Source organism: Lolium rigidum, chromosome 3 (genome assembly GCF_022539505.1).
Source record: "Lolium rigidum isolate FL_2022 chromosome 3, APGP_CSIRO_Lrig_0.1, whole genome shotgun sequence".
NCBI lineage: Eukaryota > Viridiplantae > Streptophyta > Magnoliopsida > Poales > Poaceae > Lolium > Lolium rigidum.
In genome coordinates this window covers 39,116,552-39,142,900 of record NC_061510.1, presented here as the reverse complement: position 1 = coordinate 39,142,900, position 26,349 = coordinate 39,116,552, and the positions used below count along the sequence as shown (strand labels likewise).

The window sequence follows — 26,349 nt, the reverse complement described above, 5'->3', positions numbered from 1 at the left end:
CTGTAAAATCCATGTGTGCCAAGCTTTCCCAGGGCACGACGGTGGCTCACTTCAAGGATATGTGAGAAGCGAAAGTACCATTAAAAATCAAAATCTTCGACTGGCAACTTGCCCTAGATAAGCTTCCGCCAGGCCAACAGATAGCTATTTGTCATGGCCCCTCTAATGGTCTTTGCACCTTTTGCGGTTCCATTGAGGATGTCAACCACATTTTCTTCTCATGTTTCTTGGCAATTTTTTCCTAGTCAGGTCTTCATCAGCTACTAGGGTGCAACAGGCGACCTGCCAACTTTGCACAATTTCATGCCATCCTGTCGAGTTTCTCGGGGTATACACGACATATTATTTGGGTGTTTTTTCCTGCCCAATCCTGTGCGGTTTGGAATGCAGGCAACAAACTTGCTATTGAGAAGAAAACCTTATCTAACCCAGCTGACATTATTTACAAAATCATTATCATTTTACAGTTGTGGAGCTTAAAGTTCAAAGCAAGAGAAAATGAGGGACTAAGCTGGAATGGTAAACGAGCTAAGGGAGTTGTACATGTCGCTCAAGCCAACAACCTGAAGAACTAGATACCTCTGTCCCTTTTGTGTTATGTTATCGGCGTGTTTATGGGGAGCCGGCCCTGTGCTATGTTAGAATTTGGGTGCTTTTCCTTATTCCTGGCGAAGCTGTAGGTCTAGCAGTTATGTAATCTAATCTCTTAAACCGTATAACTTTATTAATTTAAAGTCAGGCAATGTTTTACCTGTTATCTAAACAAAATTTAGCATAGCACATTAGCACTGGTACGGAACCATGCCTGTTCACATGTCGGCTCTGTGGCCGGATTCCTCAAACTTGTCACTGCAAAATTACCTGGAATCGTAGTCCATTCCGTGGGTGGGCTCCTTGATTGCGGGTGAAGCCACTTGGTAAAAGCCGGTGGTTTGTTAACTGGATGCATCCTACACTGCAATACTTGTTTTCTGGCTAACGGAATCACGGCATGTGGTTACAGCAGTTTCTGTTGTCGGCGGGAAAAAGTCCACTCCAAGCGAGATCGAGCTTTAGTTCACACCAAGAGGACTCATCACAAAGTCAAGTGTTGACATCAAGTTTCCTCTAGAAAAAAAAAGATTCTACAAAAGTTTGTCCCATGTGGATGGATGGATGGACTCATTGCTTACATCCATGCCAATTTACTTTTTATTTACGTACTTTACTCTGCAATCATAGGCAGGCGCTCGACGTGAGCAATGAACACACACCCCGAGTGGGTATGTGGTGGCCGTTTTACGTCATTTTCTCTCATCGTTTTCGTTCTACCTCGATCAGACGTCCAGAACTGAACTAGAGCTTCCCGCAGTCGAAGTCGGCCATGTCGACCATCAGTTTGGCCAGCAGTCCCGACAAGAACTTCTCCCTGAGGAACTTGATCGCCACGTTGCTGCTCTGCTGCACGAATCCCACCACGTACGCCGCCGTGACCAGCCTGATCGCGCGCCACCGCCGCTCCCCGGCGAACTTCTCCAGCGCCGCAGTGACGCACGCGTACCCGCCGTCGTTGCCCGCGCCGACGAAGGCCTCGCCGAGGCACCGGGCGAGAACGACGCCGTCCTCCAGCGCCGCGCACCCGCCCTGCCCGAGCTCCGGGGTCATCGGGTGCAACGCGTCGCCGGCCACGCACACGTTGCCCCTGCTGATGCTGCCCCGGACCAGCGCCAGCGGCGACCGGAACCGCAGCGGCGACGACACCACCTCGCTCATCTCGCTCCGCTCGATCACGTCCAGCGCCTCCGCCGGGATCTTCTTGGTGGCGCCCAGCTTCGCCAGCACGTGCTGCCGCATCTTGGCCACACTCTCCTCCGCGTCCCCGTCGGCCGGGGACGGGTACCAGGTGTAGTTCCAGTACACGGAGGTGTCGGAGCAGGGGAGCACGCCGGAGCGAAAGCCCTGCCCGATGAACTGCAGGATCTCCGGCCCGAAGCCGTGGCCCTCCGGGTACTCGGCGAGGCCCCTGGTGGCGGAGCGACCCGACAGGATCGGCTTCGGGAGGCCCAGCCATTTCGCCACCACCGAGTTCACGCCGTCACACCCGACAAGAACCTGCACACAAGTGCAGAGCACGAACCGGTTGTGTAAGCTTCTGTTGCTGGCTTGCTGCTGACAAGAAGAGATGCACAAATGCAATGCAGCAATGTCTTACATTAGCTCTGATGATGGAGCCGTCGGCCATGTGCAGCACCTTGACGTTGCCTTCTTCCTCGATGGCCACGATCTTGGAGGAGAACCTGATGGTGCCCTCCGGCAGCTCATTCTCCAGCGTCTCCAGCAGGAAGTTGCGCTTCACGCACCGGATTTCGTGAGGCCCGCTGATGGAACGAAACCATGGTTAAATTGTTGAACATAGAGAAGTTGTCAGATCGTGCATCTGCAATTCACTGAGCATAGTTTCACAACCTTTTGCCCTGCATCTTCAGGCTCACTGTTGCAGCAGCCTCGCCTGTGGACGCAGAGAAGGCCACCAGCCTGCAAAAATTACGTTAATTCAGTAAGTGTTATAAACGTAACAAGCAAATAGCGAAGGACGAAAAGGAAATCGCATCGCGGTGACATAAGATTTAACGTGAAAAACCTCCCCAACACAAAGAGGAAAAAACCACTGACACCAGCCAACAAATACTTCACTATATCGGGAAGTGTTTACAATCGTCGTGGGTTATCTTATAATCTGATAAACCCTAGCAGGTGGCTTACAAGAGGTATATATAATCGGTGACATCAATCCTTATATATAGGTGGCTTACAAGAGATATATGCCGACGACAGGTCTCGCTCCGTTCGTCAGAAGTTAACCTCTCTTTAGAATGAATTTGAATCACAATATAACCGTAAGAACTTATATTGTAAGGCCAAGTACCCAAAAAGAACTTCTAAACTAGGTCGAGCTAGAAACTGTAAGAAGTTTTTTACTTGTTTATGACATATCAATTCCTGAAAGTTCCTAACCAGAAACCGAACTAGTTACCTGTTTATTTCAACAAGTTTCATGTTTCTGACATATCATCCTATTTCCCTTTACTTTCATGTATCATCTTAATACTTTTAAACTTGAATAAGGTTACGATTTTTTTTTTCATTTGCATGCCCTTTTGTAACGCTTCGAACATTTCTTTGAGTTCCCTATGTTTCTATAGGTTCCAACTATACAAAAGTATCGACCGTTCAAAAATAAAGTATCGCCACATCAACTGAAAGCATGGGACATTGATCTTAATAGCCAAACATAGGCTCTGATAATACTACTTTGGAACATACTTTTTTTCTCTAAAATTCAACTAATAATGTAAATCTAAAATTTATACTACTGACTGTTTCCAAAAATGCACTCCATTTGCGAAAATGTAGTGCATATTAGTTTTAATGACATTCAAACTTATGCATCAACATCAACAATGTCAGGTATCCATGTAAAAAAAGAACAATGCCGGATTGCCGGGTATATATAATATGAAGTTATGTTTGATGATAGTTCCAACGAGTGACAGAGTGTGCAGCAAATTGAAGGATGGGCCGGCCAGCAAAATGGAATTAAAACAGCACAGGTAGTGTCTATCTTTTTTTGTCAGTGGGCCGAAACAATACTATGTGTTACCCAGGTAAAAACCAAATGGAAGGCTGGGCCACGGCCAGTATAGCCGCCACCACTGGTTCTAATAATATTGATTTGATGTTTTGGATGTTGAAATATTTTCTACATACTTAGTCATATTTATGGGATTTATCTTTGAAAAAAAAATGCACTACATAGCACGGAGAGAGTTTATACGGAAAATCCAAACGCGGCCGAGCTACGGTAGCCCCTTTTTTTTTTAGAAAAATGAAAATCATACATTAATCAAGTATCAAAAGTTCCAAAAAAAAGTCGGCAAGTCAACAATGTATACTACAAGTGTGCAAACTCTTAATGCAAAACAGTTTGTATTTAGGGTGCGCAAAATGAAAAACTGTGAGTGAACATTTCGCATTGTTATCGAACTCTACAGTTTGTCAGGATTTGTAACTTGTGTGTAGCTCGTAATATAAATAATTTCAAGTTGACATGTTGGACATTTCTCAGACACATCATTTATTATATCCAGAATTATTTTCAGAATTTTTTAAACATGGAAATATGGTTTTCCAATTTATGAAAATAAAAAGTTTTGGACCCTATTTGTAACCTAGTACCATCAATAGATTTGACTATGGAAAATGATTAGGAATCCTCGGGGATCGAGCGGTTTCATCCTCCTCGTCGAGGGAACGACACACGTACTACTTCGTGGCGTTAGGGGAGCGATTGATGTGGGGCCCACCCGAAGCCTATCCCCCCTTTCTTCTTTCTCCACTCAGTCGCACGCCACATGGAAATTCCCCGCGATTTTTCCGCCAGGGAACTCCTTCCGGCACCGCGCTCCCACTCCTACCGCCGTCGCGTCGCCTTTCAGGGTACCCCGTGCCACAGCTCGTGCGCGACTGCCCGGGCACATGTGATCTTCCCTGCATGAGGAGATGGGGCGAGGGAGGCGGCACAGTCGACGACGCATCCCTCGCTCCCGAGGAGGCCATCTCCGTGGGGACCTAGTCAAGCTCGACGGCGTACTACCTCCGACCACCATGCCTCCACCTCAACCAAGTCCCTGGCGCCCAACTCTACCTTACAATTTATACTGATTTTTTTTAGTTTTATAGATCTTAAGGGTACATTCGATTCAAAGGAATGCCATACGAATTTTGTAGGATTTTCACCCTTTGAAATTATTCCTTTGTGCACTTTTTTTTTTTAGATGTCCTTTGTGCACTATTGAATGCATTGGATTGGTATCCTTTCGAATGCACGAGAACTTTCCTATAGATAGAATTGAACTGCACTATATTTTGGAGGGGGGAAATCCGCTCAAACCTCATGTTACAGTTCCTTTGCATTTCTCTGAGTCAGACTCTACTCGAAGAAATATCATGTAGGTTCGATTCAACTAGACATGGCATTCAAATCATGTATTTTTTTATTCGTATGTTCTAAGAATCATGCGGATCAAACATGCCCTAACTTTAGAGTTGACAGGTACACCATTGTAATATAGTATTGAAAAATACATTTTCATAGTTCTAAACTTAAACGTATTTCGTAACAATAGCTTCTCAATGAATATATTTTTGACAATTGCATAATACTAATAGTATCTTTTATTGCCAACGTTTCTAAAGCATAACTAACAAATATCTTAATAGTGGTTTCAAGTGTATGATTATGTAAGCACATTGTATAATTTCCAGATTGTAAATTGAACCGTTGGCACAATCTAAATTTATATCAGGTCGCACCGTGGTGGCCTCTTGCCATTCCAACTCGTCCGTTTCGATCCGCACCATTTTCTCCTAAACCGGGCTGATTTGCTGCGGATGGGCCACCACTCCGGGAGCACGCCGTCCACTAAGATTTACGGATGGGCTAGTCCAAACATTTTTCATTTGCACGGTTTTTGTGTAAATGTCTTAATAGGCATTTTAGAGAATAAGGACCAAATTAAACTTGGATAAAACTTTCGAACATAACCCCTTTTTTCCCAAAATTTAACTCCGTAATGTAAATCCAAAACTACAGCACAGATGATCTAAACAAAGTGTATACCACACATGATCTAAAATCTAGTCCTAGCTAGATTTGACTATTCTCCAATTGTTATTCGGAAGGTCCCACTGTCACTACCACTCTACCAGGCAAGTCGTGTCACCTTCACTCTTAGTACTGCTAGGATAGTTCCATGATTGGTCTGTAGTAGCTTACCTCTCGTAGCGCAGGTGGTGCTCCCTGATCTTGTCCCCAACGCCAAGGGCATCCAGCGCGCGGAAGGCGTTCGTCCATGTGGTGAAGGCGTATCCCGACGCCCGCAGCGTCGCCGACGACTCCAGCACCAGGCTCCTCACCCCTTTCCTGCAACACTCGTTCATCAGCTCGGCCTCTGCATCCAGCTCGGAGCTAGCAGGCGCAGCAGCGCTGAACCGAACAAGAAAAACGGAGATGATTCTTTCTTTACCTGTGTAGACCCAGGGCCGTGGCGAGGCCGGCGAGCCCGGCGCCGGCGATGACGATGTCCTCGACGGCCTCCATCAATCGGTGGCGGCGTACCCCGTGGGGCGTATGTAGCTGGTGTTTGTCGGAACAGAGTGAAGAGTGCTGGAGCAGTAGAGGCGTAGAGCAAGAAGAAGGAGGTCCTCGTCAGGCCGTCAGGAGAGTGGCCGGATCTGATGGGACCAGGAGCTTATGTGAGTGGTATTTATAACAGCATAGCAGGTGGCTGGGAGCCTTGGCGGCCACGGTGATCACCGGCAGGCATGTGTCGAATTGGGTGTAGCCGTGAAGATTGATCGGTGACCGACTGACCGGATTCGGCATGGGCAAGGAGAACTCTGACTTTGGTCCATCAGGGCGGCGGTCCAGGCATGTTGTGCTATCACGTTGTCGTCAGGTATGGCCTTCTTGGAAGACGGCTTCAAGGTTGTAGGGCTAGCCTGGTGGCCTCCATTGCAAAATTGGTTCATCATACAACACGCCAATTCTGGCTTCCTGATGCGGTAATGTGGCATGGTGCACAAAAGCATTCAGGATCTGATGGTGCCTCAAAGGAAGCTGCATATGTGGTTTCCTCCAGCTCATTGATTTTGTCGCAGAGGCGGCTAGTGAGTACTAAATCAAACTCCCTGGATGCTTTACATCTGATCAGTGATTGCAGCTAACAATATTAGATTGTTAGGTAGATGATCATTTGAAGAAACCTGCTACGCACTCCCCTTTTGTTGGTAGCAAACAGGTGTAGAGTGGCCGATCAAAGCTTGTATTTTTATTTTTGCAGGGCTGTAAAGCTTGAACTCAGAAGGTGATGTACTGATGTTCCTGTCCCTTGACACCCTTGCATTCATTTTCTAAGCGATCGTTCGCAAAGTTAGGGCATGAGCAATGGAGGCACCTGTCCAATTAGGTTTGGATAAAACTTTTAACATATGCATGCCATGTTGTGGTTCCATTAATATGTCTTTCTCTCAAAAGTTAATTTGGTTTTTCTCTTTCTCTCTCACATTTCCACTCAGTTTTCACTTTATGGCTGAAGAGGTTGTCTCCTGATGAAGAGGCTGTCTCTTTATCCGAACCTAAATTGGACCACCCAAACCAAGATAAAGCTGCGAGGCAACACCTCTGAGGCTATGCATTGGCCATGCCCTTAGCATGCTTAGTTAGTGAGGTCATCTCCACCGGTCCGTTTTGGTCCAAGCGGACACGAGGACAGCCGAAACCCAGCCCAGTGGCCCGATGCAAATGGCTTCTCGTGTCCACGACGATCCATTTCATGTCGAAATTTTGGTGGCATATATGTCACAGCGGACACAGCGCGGACCACGGGTTTCCTCCCGCTGCTGGCTTGAGCGTGCGTACACTGCCCGCTTCGTCTTTTGCGCACGCACCGGGTACTGCTTCGCCATCAATAGCTCGCTTCGATTTCAACATCCACGCCAGGTCTAGCATGCGGGTGGTTGGTCTTTTACGCCACCATCAATGACACACACGCTTGGAGTCCAACGCTTTTTAGATGTCGGTGACTTAGGGCACCCACAATGTGTAGCCAAATGTGGTTCTATATTTCTCTTTTGGCTTTTGGAACTAGTTCCCTACACTGTGGAGGTAGTTCCAAAATAAGCAAAACTGGGAACCGGAGCAACTACTTGCCTCGATGCCAAGTCTGTGGCCAAATTCTTGATGCAATAAACAATGCATATGTTGAGGATGATGAGTAGCAGACTAGGGCTTTGTCCTTTTTTAATTTTCTATGTCCTTTTTCCCTTTCTATGCAAACTAAATTTTATATCTATAAAAGTTCATCAACATAAAAAAAGTGTGTCGGGCCACTGGGTTGGGTCCGACCCAAATGGACAAAGGGTAGCGCGATCGATTTGTGCGTTCCCGACTCAATTCGAACGGAGCAAAACAGACACTTTTGGTGTTCGATTGGTGTTGCACTGCTGGAGTTGCCTTAGACATAACATTGAAATGGTTTATGTAGAAGAAAGGTACATCAAAAGGTGTTCGATTTGCGTCGAGCCCGATAGAGTTGCCCTTAACGATATTTAGCCAAATGGTTTCCGTAGAAGAAAGGTATGGCAGCTTGAAATGTGTACATAGATTAAATAATCCGGAACCCAAACAGTTTTGGAAGCTTTCTAGTAAAGCTGGCCAATCTACACCAGCTCCTTAATGACCAAGAAATACATGAGCAGATTTGGTGCACCCGAGAGTGCTTCTGGTTTTCGTGATATTTTAAAATTATGCTTTTGTGGTTTAAAAAATTATAAATTTTATTTTATGAATACATACACATATTCTGAATATTTGTGCAAAGGTTTGGTAGGAATTGCTTCGTATTTTAAGCTACGAAAAATAATAAATTTGTGGTCAACATACAACATATTTTTATTCTAAATTTACACTTTTTTTTTCAAATAGGAAGAAATACACACTAACACCGAGACACACTACTCACTGTCGCGTCCAACTCTGACAGCAACCCCAAGTGAATCGAGACAGTTGCCTGTCTCACAGTCACAGCGTGCCGCAGTCGTAGTCCGGCATCATCAGGAGCCCCTTTGCCAGCAACCCGGATAGCATCCTGTCCCGCACGAAGCTCACCACGGCGCGATCACTCTGCTGCACCAGACCCACCACGTAGGATGCCGCGATTACCTGGGCGCTCCTCCACCGCCGGATCCCGGCGTACCGGCGCAGGGACGCCTCGACCGTCTCCGTCCCGTCACCGACGCGTCGCGGGCGACGCTCACGGTCCCCTTGCTGATGCTCGCGGACAGGAGCGACAGCGGGGGGCGGTACCGCAGCGGCGCCACGAGCACGTCGTTCATCTCGCTCCTCTCCACCGCCTCCAGCACCTTGGCAGGGGCGTTGATACTCCTCAGCTTGGTCAGCACGAACTGCTTCATCGCCGCCGGGCTCCGGTCATCGTCCTCCTTGCCAGTCGGGGACCATGTCAAGAACCAGTAGACGTCCGTGTCGTTGCAGGGGACCATGCCGGCGCGGAAGCCCTGGCCGCTGAACTGCACCATCTTGTGCTCGAAGCCATGGCCGTCGTCGGGGTACCTGGCGTGTCCCCGCGTGGCCGTGCGCCCCGAGTCGAACAGCTTCGCCAGACCGAGCCATCTGGCCACCACCGAGTTGATCCCGTCGCAGCCGATCAGCACCTTTGCTCTGAGAGTCGAGCCATCGGCGAGATGGAGGATCTTGGTACCGTCGCCGTCGTCGTCGGCCCAGACGATCTTGGAGGAGTAGCGGATGGTGCCTCTCGGCAGCTCTGCCTCCAGTGTCTCCAGCAGGACGTTGCGCTGCACGCACCGGGCTTCATGGGGTCCCCTGCATCAACGAGTGCCAGATACTGCATCAAACATTGCCTACGTCACCAAGAACTGGTACTGGATAGAAATCCTCCTCACAGTTTTCCTTGAACCGATCCATCTCTCGCGCCACTTCCCCGGTAGACGAAGACATGACACGCACCCTAATTAAACGTACACCAATATGCATGAATGAAGGATTAAACATCTACAGTATAATCAAGGGCAACAAGGACTGAAAATGCATGCAACTGTACCCCTGAATCTGCGCATGTTTACTCCTGATGGTGTCGCCTACTCCAAGGGCATCGAGCGCGCGGAAGGCGTTCGTCCATGCCATGATCGCGAACCCAGACGTTCTGAGCACCGGCGACGACTCCAGCACCACGCTCCGAACGCCCTTCCTGTGGAGCCCCAGGGCGACGGCCAGGCCGGCCACGCCAGCGCCGACGATCACCACCTCCTCGGCGGCGTCCTTCTGTCGCGTGGCCGTTGCCATGACTTTGTATGTGGGACCGGCGGGCTGACTATGGTTCTAGGACGATCGAGCTGAACTGTGAACTGGTATTAGTTTCACCTATGAACTGTGTGAGCATGTAAATCGAGAGCGTCTGGTGAGTGTATATGTACATATGCCTGCATACTTGCAGAGTGCAGACTCATCAAGATCAGATCAGAGCACGTATTTCTTTTCCTTCAAGAGAAAGAAGCAGCAGAAATCTGGCGTCACTGCTGACGATGCTGATGGGATCTTCGAGTAGTCCTCCACTTCAGCTCGATCCAACGTAGGAGTACTACCGAACAAATTAAGCAAGCCAGCCCGTACTGGAAGAGGTTAGACATTGCCCTATGATCTGGCAGTGGGACGCCAAGTAAAACTAATCTCCTCTCCCAGCCATGCATATGGGGTGTTGCCTCCTATCATCCTTGTTAAAGTAGTTGTACAAACGTGTATACGTGTATCTGTAGATCTCCTGTGTATGTACGCTATGTAATTGTCCTTATAAATATAAGCACCGTGCGGCCCAATTAGGGTTACGCATCCCATAATACTTCTTACATGGTATCAGAGCGAGGCTCCTCCGATCGCATCTAGTCCTCGCCGAAAGTCGCCGCCGCCGCGTCGAAAACCCTCGACGACGTCTGAGCCGCCGCGTCGTTTTTTCCCCTACGCTGTCGCCATGTTGCCTGGAGCATCGTCCTCGTCGTCTGCAACTTCAGGCGTCCTCAACAGCGTGGTCACTGATGCGTGCAGTCGACACGTCCGTTGGAAACCCCAAGAGGAAGGTGTGATGCGTACAGTAGCAAGTTTTCCCTCAGAAAGAAACCAAGGTTTATCGAACCAGTAGGAGCCAAGAAGCACGTTGAAGGTTGATGGCGGAGGAGTGTAGTGCGGCGCAACACCAGGGGTTCCGGCGCCAACGTGGAACCTGCACAACACAATCACAGTATTTTGCCCCAACGTAACAGTGAGGTTGTCAATCTCACCGGCTTGTTGTAACAAAGGATTGGATGTATAGTGTGGATGATGATGTTTGTTTGCGAACAACAGTCGAGAACAATTGTAGCAGTTTGTATTTCAGATGTAAAGAATAGGACCGGGGTCCACAGATCACTAGTGGTGTCTCTCCCATAAGATAAACAGATGTTGGGTGAACAAATTACAGTTGGGCAATTGACAAATAAAGAAGGCATAACAATGCACATACATATATCATGATGAGTACTATGAGATTTAATCAGGGCATTACGACAAAGTACATAGACCGCTATCCAAAGCATGCATCTATGCCTAAAAAGTCCACCTTCAGGTTATCATCCGAACCCCTCCAAGTATTAAGTTGTAAACGACTGCACAATTGCATTAAGTATGGTGCGTAATGTAATCAACACAAATATCCTTAGACAAAGCATCGATGTTTTATCCCTAGTGGCAACAAAGCACATCAATAACCTTAGAACTTTCTCGTCATCGTCCTGCATTTAATGGAGGCATGAACCCACTATCGAGCATAAATACTCCCTCTTGGAGTCACAAGTATCAACTTGGCCGAGCCTCTACTAGCAACGGAGAGCATGCAAGAACATAAATAACATATATGATAGATTGATAATTAACTTGACATAGTATTCAATATTCATCGGATCCCAACAAACACAACATGTAGCATTACAAATAGATGATCTTGATCATGATAGGCAGCTCACAAGATCTAACATGATAGCACAATGAGGAGAAGACGACCATCTAGCTACTCGCTATGGACCATAGTCCAGGGGTGGACTACTCACACATCGATCCGGAGGCGATCATGGCGATGAAGAGACCTCCGGGAGATGATTCCCCTCTCCGGCAGGGTGCCGGAGGCGATCTCCTGAATCCCCCGAGATGGGATTGGCGGCGGCGGCGTCTCTGGAAAGTTTTCCGTATCGTGGCTCTCGGTACTGGGGGTTTCGCGACGAAGACTATATGTAGGCGGAAGGGCAGGTCAGGGGGCCACACGAGAGCCCCACACAACAGGCCGGCGCGGCCAAGGCCCAGGCCGGCGCGGCCAAGGCCCAGGCCGCGCCGCCCTAGTGTGGCGCCACCTCGTGGCCCCACTTCGTAAGTCCTCCGGTCTTCTGGAAGCTTCGTGGAAAAATAGGCCCCTGGGCGTTGATTTCGTCCAATTCCGAGAATATTTTCTTACTAGGATTTCGAAACCAAAAACAGCGTAAAACAAAGAATCGGCTCTTCGGCATCTCGTCAATAGGTTAGTGCCGGAAAATGCATAATAATGACATATAATGTGTATAAAACATGTGAGTATCATCATAAAAGTAGCATGGAACATAAGAAATTATTGATACGTTTGGGACGTATCAAGCATCCCCAAGCTTAGTTCCTACTCGCCCTCGAGTAGGTAAACGATAACAAAGATAATTTCTGAAGTGACATGCTATCATAATCTTGATCATACTATTGTAAGCATACGAGATGAATGCAGCGATTCGAAGCAATGATGAAGATAATGAGTAAACAAATGAATCATATAGCAAAGACCTTTCATGAATAATACTTTTAAGACAAGCATCAATAAGACTTGCATAAGAGTTACTCATAAAGCAATAAATTCGAAGTAAAAGTATTGAAGCAACACAAAGGAGGATTTAAGTTTCAGCGGTTGCTTTCAACTTCAACATATTTATCTCATGGATAATTGTCAACACAAAGCAATATAACAAGTGCAATAAGTAAACATGTAAGAATCAATGCACACAGTTGATACAAGTGTTTGCTTCTCGGATAGAAAGAATAGGTAAACTGACTCAACAATAAAGTAGAAGATAGGCCCTTCGCAGAGGGAAGCATTGATTACTTTATTTGTGCTAGAGCTTTCCATTTTGAAAACAAGAAACAATTTTGTCAACGGTAGTAATAAAGCATATGTGTTATGTATAAAACATCCTATAAGTTGCAAGCCTCATGCATAGTATACTAATAGTGCTCGCACCTTGTCCTAATTAGCTTGGATTAACACTGATTATCATTGCATAGCATATGTTTCAACCAAGTGTCACAAAGGGGTACCTCTATGCCGCCTGTACAAAGGTCTAAGGAAAAAGCTCGCATTGGATTTCTCGCTTTTGATTATTCTCAACTTAGACATCCATACCGGGACAACATAGACAACGGATAATGGACTCCTCTTTAATGCATAAGCATTCAACAACAGCTTAATATTCTCATAAGAGATTGAGGATTGATTGTCCAAACTGAAACTTCCACCATGAATCATGGCTTTAGTTAGCGTCCCAATGTTCTTCTCTAACAATATGCATACTCAAACCATTTGATTGTGAGAACCGCCCTTACTTCAGACAAGACGAACATGCATAGCAACTCACATGATATTCAACAAAGGTAAAGTTGATGGCGTCCCCAGAAAACATGGTAACCGCTCAACAAGCAACTTATTAAGAAATAAGACACATAAGTACATATTCTTCACCACGATAGTTTTTAAGGCTATTTGTCCCATGAGCTATATATTGCAAAGGCAAAGAATAGAAATTTTAAAGGTAGCACTCAAGTAATTTACTTTGGAATGGCGGAGAAATACCATGTGGTAGGTAGGTATGGTGGACATAAATGGCATAGTGTTTGGCTCAAGGATTTGGATGCACGAGAAGAATTCCTCTCAATACAAGGCTAGGCTAGCAAGGTTGTTTGAAGCAAACTCAAGTATAAGAGGTGCAGCAAAGCTCACATATGAACATATTGTAACTATTATAAGACTATTGTCTCCTTGTTGTTCAAACACCTCAACCAGAAAATATCTAGACTCTAGAGATCAATCATGCAAACCAAATTTTAACAAGCTCTATGTAGTTATTCATTAATAGGTACAAGGTACATGATGCAAGAGCTTAAACATGATCTAAATGAGCACAACAATTGCCAAGTATCACATTATTCAAGACATTAAACCATTTACCACATGCGGCATTTTCCGTTTCCAACCATATAACAATGAATGAAATAGTCTAACTTTCGCAATGAACATTAAAAATAAAGCTAAGAACATATTTGTTCATACGAAACAGCGGAGCGTGTCTCTCTCCCAAACAAAGAATGCTAGGATCCGATTTTATTCAAACAAAAACAAAAACAAACGAGACGCTCCAAGTAAAGCACATAAGATGTGACGGAATAAAAATATAGTTTCACTAGAGGAACCCGATAAGTTGTCGATGAAGAAGGGATGCCTTGGGCATCCCCAAGCTTAGACGCTTGAGTCTTCTTAAAATATGCAGGGATGAACCACGGGGGCATCCTCAAGCTTTGACTTTTCACTCTTCTTGATCATATTGTATCATCCCCCTCTCTTGACCCTTGAAAACTTCCTCCACACCAAACTCGAAACAAACTCATTAGAGGGTCAGTGCATAATTCATATATTCAGAGGTGACATAATCATTCTTAACACTTCTGGGCATTGCACAAAGCTACTGAAAGTTAATGGAACTAAGAAATCCATCAAACATAGCAAAACGGGCAATGCGAAATAAAAGGCAGAATCTGTCAAAACAGAACAGTTCGTAAAGACGAATTTTAAAGAGGCACCAGACTTGCTCAGATGAAAATGCCCAAATTGAATGAAAGTTGCGTACATATCTGAGGATCACGCACGTAAATTGGCATATTTTTTTGATTTTTCTACAGGGACTACTTCTCAAATTCGTGACAGCAAGAAATCTGTTCCTGCGCAGCAATCCAAATCTAGTATTGGCTTTACTATCAAAGACTTTACTTGGCACAACAATGCAATAAAATAAAGATAAGGAGAGTTTGCTATATTAGTAAACAACTTCCAAGACTCAAATATAAAATAAAGTGCAGAAGTAAAATAATGGATTGTCTCCCATAAGCGCTTTTCTTTAACGCCTTTCAGCTAGGCGCAGAAAGTGTGTATCAAGTATTGTCAAGAGACGAAGCATCAACATAGGTGTTGGGAGTTTTCTCAACTATGCATTTTATCTTATCTATGTGAGTTTCAGAGGCTCCATTTTCATTATTCTTAGGTTTGCTATCCTCGTCAAACAAATTTTCAGGTACAAGCCAACCATAGTTATTTTCTAGAGCGTCATTCATTCCTAGGAGCTTACAAGGTATTGTTGTCTTAATCTCCCCACCATCATTAATATTATTAGTGTACCTTACTCTCTCCATGTCCATCTTTTCAAGGATACTAACAAAATTGGTATAAGAGCCAAGCATCTTATATTTAATAAGGACCTTTCTAGCCTCTCTTGCTACTCCACCAAATTCTTTAAGAAGGGTTTCTAAAACAAAATCTTTCTTTTCCCCTTCCTCCATATCACCGAGTGTGAGAAACATGTGTTGGATTATAGGATTAAGATTAACAAATTTAGTTTCCAACATGTGTACTAAAGAAGCAACAGCAATTTCATAAGTAGGAGCAAGTTCTACCAAGTGTCTATCTTCAAAATCTTTAGTGGTACTAACATGAGTGAAAAAATCTTCTATATTATCTCTCCCAATTATAGACCCACGTCCTACCGGTATGTCTTTCAGAGTGAACTTAGGAGGAAACATGATGAAATAAACTAAAGGTAAATAAAGTAAATGCATGTAACTAATTTTTGTGTGTTTTCGATATAGAGAAAAAGACAGTAAATATAGTAAAACTAGCAACTAATTTTTTTGTGTTTTGTTTAAGTGCAGCAAAAAAAGTAGTAAATAAAATAAAGCAAGACAAAAACAAAGTAAAGAGATTGGAAGTGGAAGACTCCCCTTGCAGCGTGTCTTGATCTCCCCGGCAACGGCGCCAGAAAAAGAGCTGTTGACGTGGGAGTTGAAAATCTTTGCGGTGTAACTTTTCTTCGTTCCCCGGTAACGGCGCCAGAAAAAGAGCTTGATGCGTGCAGTCGACACGTCCGTTGGGAACCCCAAGAGGAAGGTGTGATGCGTACAGTAGCAAGTTTTCCTCGGAAAGAAACCAAGGTTTATCGAACCAGTAGGAGCCAAGAAGCACGTTGAAGGTTGATGGCGGAGGAGTGTAGTGCGGCGCAACACCGGAGATTCCGGCGCCAACGTGGAACCCGCACAACACAATCACGATACTTTGCCCCAACGTAACAGATGAGGTTGTCAATCTCACCGGCTTGTCGTAACAAAGGATTAGATGTATAGTGTGGATGATGATGTTTGTTTGCGAAGAACAAGTAGAGAACAATTGCGGCAGTTTGTATTTCGGATGTAAAGAATAGGACCGGGGTCCACGGATCACTAGTGGTGTCTCTCCCATAAGATAAACAGATGTTGGGTGAACAAATTACAGCTTGGGCAATTGACAAATAAAGAAGGCATAACAATGCACATACATATATCATGATGAGTACTATGAGATTTAATCGTGGCATTACGACAAAGTACATAGACCGCTATCCAACATGCATCTATGCCTAAAAAGTCCACCTTCAGAGTTATCATCCGAACCCCTCCAGTATTAAGTTGTAAACAACGTACAATTGCATTAAGTATGGTGCGTAATGTAATCAACACAAATATCCTTAGACAAAGCATCGATGTTTTATCCCTAGTGGCAACAAGACATCCACAACCTTAGAACTTTCTCATCATCGTCCTGCATTTAATGGAGGCATGAACCCACTACCGAGCATAAATACTCCCTCTTGGAGTCACAAGTATCAACTTGACCGGAGCCTCTACTAGCAACGAGAGAGCATGCAAGAACATAAATAACATATATGATAGATTGATAATCAACTTGACATAGTATTCAATATTCATCGGATCCCAACAAACACAACATGTAGCATTACAAATAGATGATCTTGATCATGATAGGCAGCTCACAAGATCTAACATGATAGCACAATGAGGAGAAGACAACCATCTAGCTATCGCTATGGACCCATAGTCCAGGGGTGGACTACTCACACATCGATCCGGAGGCGATCATGGCGATGAAGAGACCTCCCGGAGATGATTCCCCTCTCCGGCAGGGTGCCGGAGGCGATCTCCTGAATCCCCCGAGATGGGATTGGCGGCGGCGGCGTCTCCGGAAGGTTTTCCGTATCGTGGCTCTCGGCACCGGGGTTTCGCGACGAAGACTATATGTAGGCGGAAGGGCAGGTCGTGGGGCCACACGAGGGCCCCACACAACAGGCCGGCGCGGCCAAGGCCCGGGCCGCGCCGCCCTAGTGTGGCGCCACCTCGTGGCCCCACTTCGTAAGTCCTCCGGTCTTCCGGAAGCTTCGTGGAAAAATAGGCCCTCGGGCGTTGATTTCGTCCAATTCCGAGAATATTTCCTTACTAGGATTTCTCGAAACCAAAAACAGCAGAACAACAGAATCGGCTCTTCGGCATCTCGTCAATAGGTTAGTGCCGGAAAATGCATAATAATGACATATAATGTGTATAAAACATGTGAGTATCATCATAAAAGTAGCATGGAACATAAGAAATTATAGATACGTTTGGGACGTATCAGTCACCGAGAAGCTTAACGGTGACAACTTCCTCCTCTGGCAAGCCCAGATTCTCCCTGACATCCGTGGTGCCCTGCTGTACGGCTACCTCGATGGGACGGCGGCGGAACCGCCGAAGGAGGTGACTGCCACAGGAGCTGACGGGAAGGAGATGACTATCCCGAACCCGGAGTATGCTCGCTGGATTGCGCAAGATTAGTTTGTCCTCGGTTATCTTCTGAGGAACATGTCAAAGGAGATCCTTGTCCAGATGGTTGGACAGACTAGCGCCGCCGGTGTCTGGGGTGCAGTCATCGAGATGTTTTCTTCTCAATCTCGGTCTCGCGTCGTCAATCTCCGAACTCGCCTGAATCAAACCAGGAAGGAAAACAAGACTGCATCTGTCTTGTTTGGGCAGATCAAAAGCCTTGCTGATGAGATGGCAATAGCCGGCAAGCCCCTGGACAACGATGACATTATATCATATGTCCTCGCCGGGCTCGATGAAGATTATGACGGTTTCGTGGCTTCCGTCAATGCAATACTCAAGGCGCAGAAGACCATCAGTATGGGAGATCTGTATTCGATGCTCCTTGCAGCTGAAGCTCGGATTGAGAACAGGAACCCGGGCGCTGGCTCTTCTGCAAATGCCGCGACTCGTGGCGGTCGTGGATACCGTGGCCAGGATGGCCGTGGTGGTGGACGCGGTGGCTATGATCAGCGCGGAAACAATGGTGGCTATGATCAGCGCAGAAATAATTACCGCGGCAATGACAGACGCCCCAACAACAACTATGGCAATGGTGGTCGTGGCAACAACAATCAGCAAAACTATCGCTCTCAGTATGGAGGTGGTGATCAAGGTCCTAGGCCGGTGTGCCAAGTTTGTGGCAAGGAGGGCCACACATCGCTGAATTGTTGGAAAAGGTTCCAGAAGAACTATCATGGTCCTGAGAGGTCAGCAGGTGCGGCTGTTGGATCTGGATCATATGGCATTGATACAAATTGGTACAGCGACTCCGGGGCAACTGATCACATTACAAGCGAGCTCGACAAGCTGCATGTGAGGGAGCGCTACAATGGGAATGAGCAGATTCACGCAGCGAACGGTACAGGTATGGATATTCATCATGTTGGTAGTTCTGTACTTCATACTCCTCACCATGACTTGCATCTTAAAAACATCCTCCATGTTCCTCAAGCCACTAAAAATCTCTTGTCAACTAGTCGTCTAGCCCAAGATAATCATGCCTTTGTTGAGTATTGGCCTAATTCTTTTTTTGTTAAGGATCAGGACACGAGGAGAGTTCTTCTTCAAGGTAGCTGTGTGGGTGGTCTCTATCCTGTGCCGACATTGGAGTCCTCTGCTTCATCTCTGGATCGGCAAGCACATGGTCTTGCCAAGTCATCATCTTCACTTTGGCATAGGCGTCTAGGTCATCCTTCGTCAAGTATAGTTCATCAAGTTCTTCGAGATAATAAAATTCCGTTTAGTGAGTCAAATAAAGAGTCTGTTTGTGATGCTTGTCAACAGGCTAAAAGTCATCAACTCCCATACCCCAAGTCCTCTAGTGTGTCTATGTCTCCACTTGAACTTGTATTTTCTGATGTTTGGGGTCCAGCCCCTGATTCTGTTGGGAGATATAAATACTATGTCAGTTTTATTGATGATTTCAGTAAGTTCACATGGATCTATTTGTTGAAAAATAAATCTGATGTTTTTCAGAAGTTTCATGATTTTCAACATCTTGTTGAACGTCTCTTTGATAAGAAAATTGTTGCCATGCAAACCGATTGGGGTGGTGAGTATCAAAAACTCAATTCTTTTTTCCAGCGCATTGGCATCACTCACCTTGTTTCCTGTCCTCATGCACATCAACGAATGGCCCCGCTGAGCGTAAACATCGACATATTGTCGAGGTTGGTCTCTCGCTTCTTGCGTATGCTTCCATGCCTCTCAAGTTTTGGGACGAAGCTTTTCTTACAGACGGTCTATCTCATCAATCGTCTCCCTAGCAAAGTCATTCAGTCTCAAACCCCTATTGAGCGTCTTCATGGTAATAAGAGTGACTACTCCCTTTTACGGATTTTTGGGTGTGCATGTTGGCCCAATCTTCGCCCTTATAACAAGCGCAAGTTAGAATTCCGCTCTAAACGAGTGTGCTTTCCTTGGGTATAGCAATGTTCATAAAGGCTACAAGTGTCTTGATATCTCTACTGGGCGTGTGTATATCTCACGTGATGTTGTCTTTGATGAGACGGTGTTTCCTTTTGCCTCCCTTCACTCTAATGCGGGAGCTCGGTTGCGGGCTGAAATTCATCTTCTTCCTCTTCATTTGCAACCCTCTATTTTGCATGGTCATGAGGAGCGTGTTGTACCAGCTAACACTGATGATAATCCTACTGTTACTGTTCCTGCTGAATCTGCTGATTTTTCTATGCCTGAAGTGTTTCTGTTGATGTTTCAGGTGCTGGCACGAGTACCGAAGCAGATTCTGGCGGCAGTCCGTTGTCCCTGGCGAGATCTCCCTCGGGATCGCGCGCGTCAGGTGCCCAGGCCACGAGCGCGCCAGGCGCTCCGGGATCGGCGCTGGTCCCCTCCACTCACGGGCGTGTGCACGATGTGGCGCCCCTCCACTCGCCTGCCTCGCGACGCGGAGAATCTCTCCCGCTGATGTCGGCTGACAGCTCCCGCACGCCTGGATCTTCTACGCCCACTGCTGTTTCCTCACCGCTGGCCACAGAGTAGTCTGGATCGTCTGTGGTGGACGCTGCTGCTTCTGCGGATCCCGGTGCTGATTCTGTTGACACCTCTGGATCTTCTATGGCTATGGTTCCTGTAGCTACTGCTGCACCAGTGCAGGAACGGCGTCATACACGCCTTCAAAGTGGTATTTCCCGGCCAAAAGAGTTCACTGATGGTACTATCCGTTATGATCGTATTCGGTTTGGAAATTTTTGCAGTACTGGTGAACCTACGAGTTCGAGTGAAGCATTCTCGGACCCTCGTTGGAAAGCAGCCATGGATGAGGAATACCTTGCTCTCATGAAGAACAAAACTTGGCACTTGGTGCCTTCTGCTAGGGGCCAAAATATCATTGATTGCAAATAGGTCTATAAAGTGAAGCGTAAGGCTGATGGCACTGTGGACCGCTATAAAGCTCGTTTGGTTGTGAAAGGTTTCAAGCAACGGAATGGTATTGACTATGAGGACACTTTCAGTCATGTTGTCAAGGCAGCTACTATTCGTCTTGTCTTGTCTATTGCAGTGTCCCGCGGATGGACACTTCGTCAGCTAGATGTGAAAAACGCGTTTTTACATGGTGTTCTGGAGGAGGAGGTCTATATGAGACAACCACCTGGGTATGAGTCTCGACTGGGATATTTGTGCAAGCTAGATAAAGCTTTGTATGGGCTCAAACAGGCGCCTCGAGCTTGGTATTCTCGGCTCAGTTCTAAACTTCAGTCTCTTGGTTTTTCTGCATCCAAGGCCGATACTTCTCTGTTTTTCTACAACAAAGGGGGGATATCTGTGTTTATGTTGATCTATGTTGATGACATTGTTGTTGCTAGCTCCTCGGAGAAGGCAGTTGATGCTCTACTTCGTGATCTTGCTGCTGATTTTGCTCTCAAGGATTTGGGGGTGTTGCACTATTTTCTTGGCATTGAGGTTAAACCAGTTCGTGGTGGTCTTGTTATGTCTCAGGAAAAATATGCCAAGGATTTGCTTCAGCGTGTGAATATGACTTTATGTAAGACAGTTGACACTCCATTATCGGTGTCTGATAAGCTGTCTTTGGTTGATGGTGAAGTGCTGAGTTCTGAAGATTCTACACGCTACAGAAGCATCGTTGGAGCTCTTCAGTATATTACTTTGACTAGACCTGATATTGCTTTCTCAGTTAACAAAGTCTGTCAATTTCTTCATGCTCCTACGACAGTGCATTGGACAGCAGTCAAGCGGATTTTGAGGTACTTGCAGGGTACAATCTCCCTTGGATTGCGCTTCAGTGGTTGTTCTTCTACATTGGTCAGTGTTTTCTCTGATGCGGATTGGGCAGGATGCCCTGATGATAGAAGATCTACTAGTGGCTTTGCAGTATACTTTGGATCAAATTTGATCTCATGGAGTGCTAGGAAACAGGCTATAGTTTCCGGGTCTAGTACTGAGGCTGAGTACAAAGCTCTTGGTAATACCACTGCAGAGGTTATTTGGGTGCAGACCTTACTTACAGAATTGGGAGTGCTGCAGCCTCAAGCAGCTGTTTTATGGTGCGATAATATTGGAGCAACGTATCTCTCTGCTAATCCAGTGTTCCATGCTAGGACTAAGCATATTGAGGTGGACTATCACTTTGTTCGTGAGAGAGTTGCTCGGAAGCTTTTGGACATTCGATTCATTCCTTCAGGAGATCAAGTGGCAGATGGTTTTACCAAGTCACTGGCTACACGACAATTAGAAGCCTTTCGTCGCAATCTTAACTTAGATAAGTTATGATTGAGGGAGGGTGTTAAAGTAGTTGTACAAACGTGTATACGTGTATCTGTAGATCTCCTGTGTATGTACGCTATGTAATTGTCCTTATAAATATAAGCACCGTGCGGCCCAATTAGGGTTACGCATCCCATAATACTTCTTACAATCCTACTCCAAACTGATTTAGGACAGCTCTTGCCACTCCCAATGCGATGCAGTGCAACGACATCAATTAGCATCTTTATTTTTATCTTCAACATGCCAACTAAAAGTCACTAATGCATTGCAATTGCAATAACATCACTTGCATCTTAAACATGATAACTAAGCAAAATTCTCGTGTGAGTGCATAACGAATGCTGATTGGCGAGAGAGAATTAGAGAGACTAAAATTCAGAAAAGTACGATACAAAACGCTCCCAGAAGCATTTGGTATCGGGTGAAACAAATAATGTTTTTAACGCAAAAAAATCTAAAACAAATTACACATATGCATCTCAATGTACTATGTGTATTGTAATCTTCATGAAAAACGTAAGTTTTGTGGCCTATGCGGGTAAAAACAACAATATTGCTTCAAATCTGAGCAGAACATTTTATTCTTCTTAAAACTATGTATGCACATAATAGATACGGCATGTATATTTTCAAAATATTCATAATTATTTGAATATTTTTTAAAAAAATACTGTGTATCCCTGGAAACACCCTCCGACCAAACTCAATATACTTTAGTTACATCACAAAGATACTTTAGGATATAAGATAGTTTGTGAAATGTTTGGGCTTCTAATTGCACATAGATGTGTAATTGCATATACGTGTGCAATTGCACACACATGGATGCGTAATTGCATATATGTATGCAATTTTAAACCTTATACGTACTTTTTAAATTTGTTTTCTTCATGTTAACTTGTAGTTGTGGTAGTTGTCTATTTTTGAGCTTGTTAATGGGCTTGTAATTTATGTATGGAAAAAATCAAAGCATAAAACGGGAAGAGATTATCATTGAAGACGTCGATCGACATAGAATTAACAAGAAAAAAAAACCTCGGTCAATCGAGTGATAGCGACGTCTTACATAAAACTTAGGGATGAGGGGTGCTGCTACTTTATCCTTCTTTAGTCTATAGGAAATTTAGAATTGTATGCTATGACAAGGAAAATATTAGATATACGCCCCCAAAGTCCAAATGGAGGCCAAGCTTCATGTAGCACTTCATATATTTTCTAAAAAAAAAATATTTACAAGTTCTAGAAAAACTGGAAAGAAAACACTGGACGTAGTTAATGATATACTATATTACGACCGTGTGGATTCTCAGTGTGAAATATTTTACATTTCAGTCAACACAAAACTAATTTACATTTGAGTAGTTCTTCAATCTATAATAAGTGTCGGTGATTTAATAACTTCAAGATATGAGTAAAAGTGTGCTTGTATATTGAATAGTTGACATTTTTAAGAAGATAGAAAAAAAATCTCAGATTTTATCATTTTCTCTGTCATTATTGGATATATACTTTAGATGCGATTTTTTTACATAATCACAATGTTGATCAAATAATATTGATCCAGCTTAGCAACCATGAAATCCATGAGAAGAGCTTACATAAAATGGATGGGTGCTACTACTTTATCTTCCTCTAGTGTATCAGAAATTCAGAATTGTGTGCTATGACCAAGGGAAAAAATTAGATATACGCTAGTATATATACTCCGTACTAGACTTCAGAGCTTGCCACAGTCGTGGTCTGGCATCATGAGCAGCGTCCTGGCGAGCACCCCCGACAGCGGCTTGTCGCGCACAAGGCTGACGACGGGGTGATCACTCTCCTGAAAGAACCCTACAACGTAGGACGCTGCGATCACCTGCGCGCTCCTCCACCGCCGGATGCCGCCGTACCTGCGCAGTGCCACCTCAATCCTCTCCTTCTCCTCCCCGGCACCGTCGGCCGCCATGGCATCACCGAGGCACCGGGCCAGGACGACGCCGTCCTCGAGCGCGGTGCACGCGCCCTGGGCCAGGTCGGGCGTCGTGGGGTGGAGCGCGTCGCCGGCGACGCAGACGTTCCCCTTGCTGATGCTGGCGAACAGGAGAGAGAGCGGGGGACGGTACCGCAACGGCGCGGCGAGCACGTCGCTCATCTCGCTCCTCTCGACTGCTTCCAGCACCTGGGGGCTCACCTGGGCACCCCGCATCGTGGTCAGCACGAACTGCTTCATCGCCGCGGGGCTCCGGTCCACGGCGCCGTCCTTGCCGTCCGGGGAAGGGGACCAGATGAAGAACCAGTAGACGTCCGTGTCGCTGGTGGGCACGACGCCGGCGCGGAAGCCCTCGCCGACGAGCTGCAGGATCTTGGGCTCGAAGCCGTGGCCGCCGTCGGGGTAGTGCGCGAGGCCCCTGGTGGCCAGGCGGCCGGAGTCGGAGGGCTTGGCGAGGCCCAGCCATTTGGCCACCACGGAATTTATCCCGTCGCAGCCGATGAGTACCTTGGCTCTGAGGGTTGCGCCGTCGGCGAGATGGAGGATCTTGGCGCTGCTGTGCTTGTCCTGGTCGATGGAGACGATCTTGGACGAGTAGCGGATGGTGCCCGCTGGCAGCTCTTCCTCCAGGGCCTGGAGCAGCACGTTACGGTGCACGCACCGGACCTCGTGAGGCCCTCTGTTTGTTTGCATCAACGAGTGACACATCAGAATCAGATACAGAGTAATTTTAAGAGCATGTCTAGCAGGCCCCTTATATTTCTCGCCCGTATCCGACTGCTTTTCGCCCCGTATCCAAAAGTTGGCAACGAAAGAGGCATTCCGTCTAGCAGAACCCGTATTTCGCCCGTATTTTCAAAAATAAAAACCCCGGGAAGTTCGATTTCAATGAATCATACTACGGATTTCATTGATCATACTACGGATTTCATTGATTCTACATCCGGAATGCGCGATCCTACTCGGGAGGTCGACTAGGTACGAGTCCGCCTCCGCCTCCGCCTCCCGCAACTCCGCCTCCTTCGCGGCGGCGATGGCCGCCGCCACCTCTTCCTCTTGGCGTCGTCCTTCGAGAACCGCCGTAGCTCCTTCAACAAGTCCGGGCCTCCTCGTCATCGCCGGCGAGCGGAGCTCTTCTAGCGCCGGTGCTCCCGCCGCTCCAAGCCTCTTTCGCCCGGCCGGCGGCGCTCCCGGCCGGCGCGCCACTCGTCGAACTTGAGCCCGCTCATCGGCTTCATCGGCGGATCCTCGATGAACCGGCGCCCGCCCCGCGCGAAGTCGATTAGCTTTTCCGGGACGGACGCGGCGCCGTTGTGCTTGCGGTGCCGCGGCACGGCCGCCGGCGGCGGATCTCTTGCATTGCCGCCGCCACGCTTCCTCTACGGTGTCCGGCGAGCGGGATCGCTTCGATCCGCTCGCCGGCGATGCCCTATCGCGGCGGCGGGAGTCCATCCTAGCTTGGGGGTGCAATGCGGCGCGGGGGAGCGGCTAATTGCTCGCCGGAGCGAGGAGGAGGAGGCGGCGGCGCGCGGCGGAGCTAGGGTTGCGAGCGAGGGTTAACCCCTCACTCGCACCTCGCGCCCACTATATGTACGGGCGAAGGGGCCGATTTCCGGGCCCCGTATTCCGCCGAAACGGGGCGGCCCGAATACGGGCCGCTGAGACGGCCCGGACCGCGCCTCGCCCCGTATGTCGCCGGAATTTTACGGGGTGGGCGGGTTATACGGGGCCTGTTAGACATGCTCTAAGCTCGGTTAGGGACTGAGATATCTGACTCACAATTTTCCTTTGACCTGGAGGTCCATTTCTTGCGCCACTTTCCCGGTAGACGAAGACACCACACGCACCCTGGCACATCATCATCTCACGTCATCGATCGGATCGGACACTCACAGATGTACATGAATGGATAGAGCTGCCCGTACTGTACATACCCCTCAAGCTGCAGATGCCGTCCTCTCATCTTGTCGCCTACGCCGAGGGCGTCGAGCGCGCGGAAGGCGTTGGTCCACGTAAAGAAGGCGAACCCGGACGTCCGGCGCACCGGCGACGACTCCAGGACCACGCACCGAACGCCCTTACGATGGAGCCCCAGGGCGACGGCGAGGCCGGCCAGCCCGGCGCCGGCAATCACGATTTCCCCGGCAGCGTCCTGCTGTTGGATCTCCGCCGCCATTGCTGACGCGTGCCAAGAATGATCAGTACGGTCAGTATGCTCGATCGATCACAAAGAACTGGATGATGAATGGGATGCCGTTGTGAGGAACCAGGAGGGAGTGACCAGTGTATATATACGCTCGCAGCTCCAGGAGGGAAGCAACAGAGGAAATGGCTTTGACAGTTTGACGTCATTGCTGATGAACCGGCGGCTGCGGTGGCAGTGGCCGTCCCCGGTGAGGGACAAGCTTCAGTTTTGGGTGTGCACTCTCCTCTCCAGTATTTAATCATTGCCTCATGGCCTTTG

The 26,349-nt window shown here is 47.0% G+C and overlaps 2 protein-coding genes and 1 pseudogene across 2 annotated transcripts; all 3 read right to left on the bottom strand.

Moving 5' to 3' along the window:
• Positions 1–1,073: 1,073 nt before the first annotated feature.
• LOC124695711 (monooxygenase 2-like) lies at positions 1,074–6,195 on the bottom strand. Its single transcript, XM_047228531.1, has 5 exons — positions 6,066–6,195; positions 5,816–5,962; positions 2,446–2,514; positions 2,192–2,357; positions 1,074–2,091 (listed from the first exon to the last, which is right to left on the bottom strand). The coding sequence occupies exons 1-5, from the start codon at positions 6,137–6,139 to the stop codon at positions 1,336–1,338; spliced, it is 1,212 nt and encodes a 403-aa protein (XP_047084487.1). The 5' UTR covers positions 6,140–6,195; the 3' UTR covers positions 1,074–1,335.
• A 2,425-nt stretch (positions 6,196–8,620) lies between these two features.
• LOC124695709 lies at positions 8,621–9,919 on the bottom strand (annotated as a pseudogene).
• A 13,668-nt stretch (positions 9,920–23,587) lies between these two features.
• On the bottom strand, positions 23,588–26,061 carry LOC124695707 (monooxygenase 2-like). Its single transcript, XM_047228529.1, has 3 exons — positions 25,820–26,061; positions 25,665–25,733; positions 23,588–24,564 (listed from the first exon to the last, which is right to left on the bottom strand). The coding sequence occupies exons 1-3, from the start codon at positions 26,059–26,061 to the stop codon at positions 23,631–23,633; spliced, it is 1,245 nt and encodes a 414-aa protein (XP_047084485.1). The 3' UTR covers positions 23,588–23,630.
• Between the last annotated feature and the right edge of the window lie 288 nt (positions 26,062–26,349).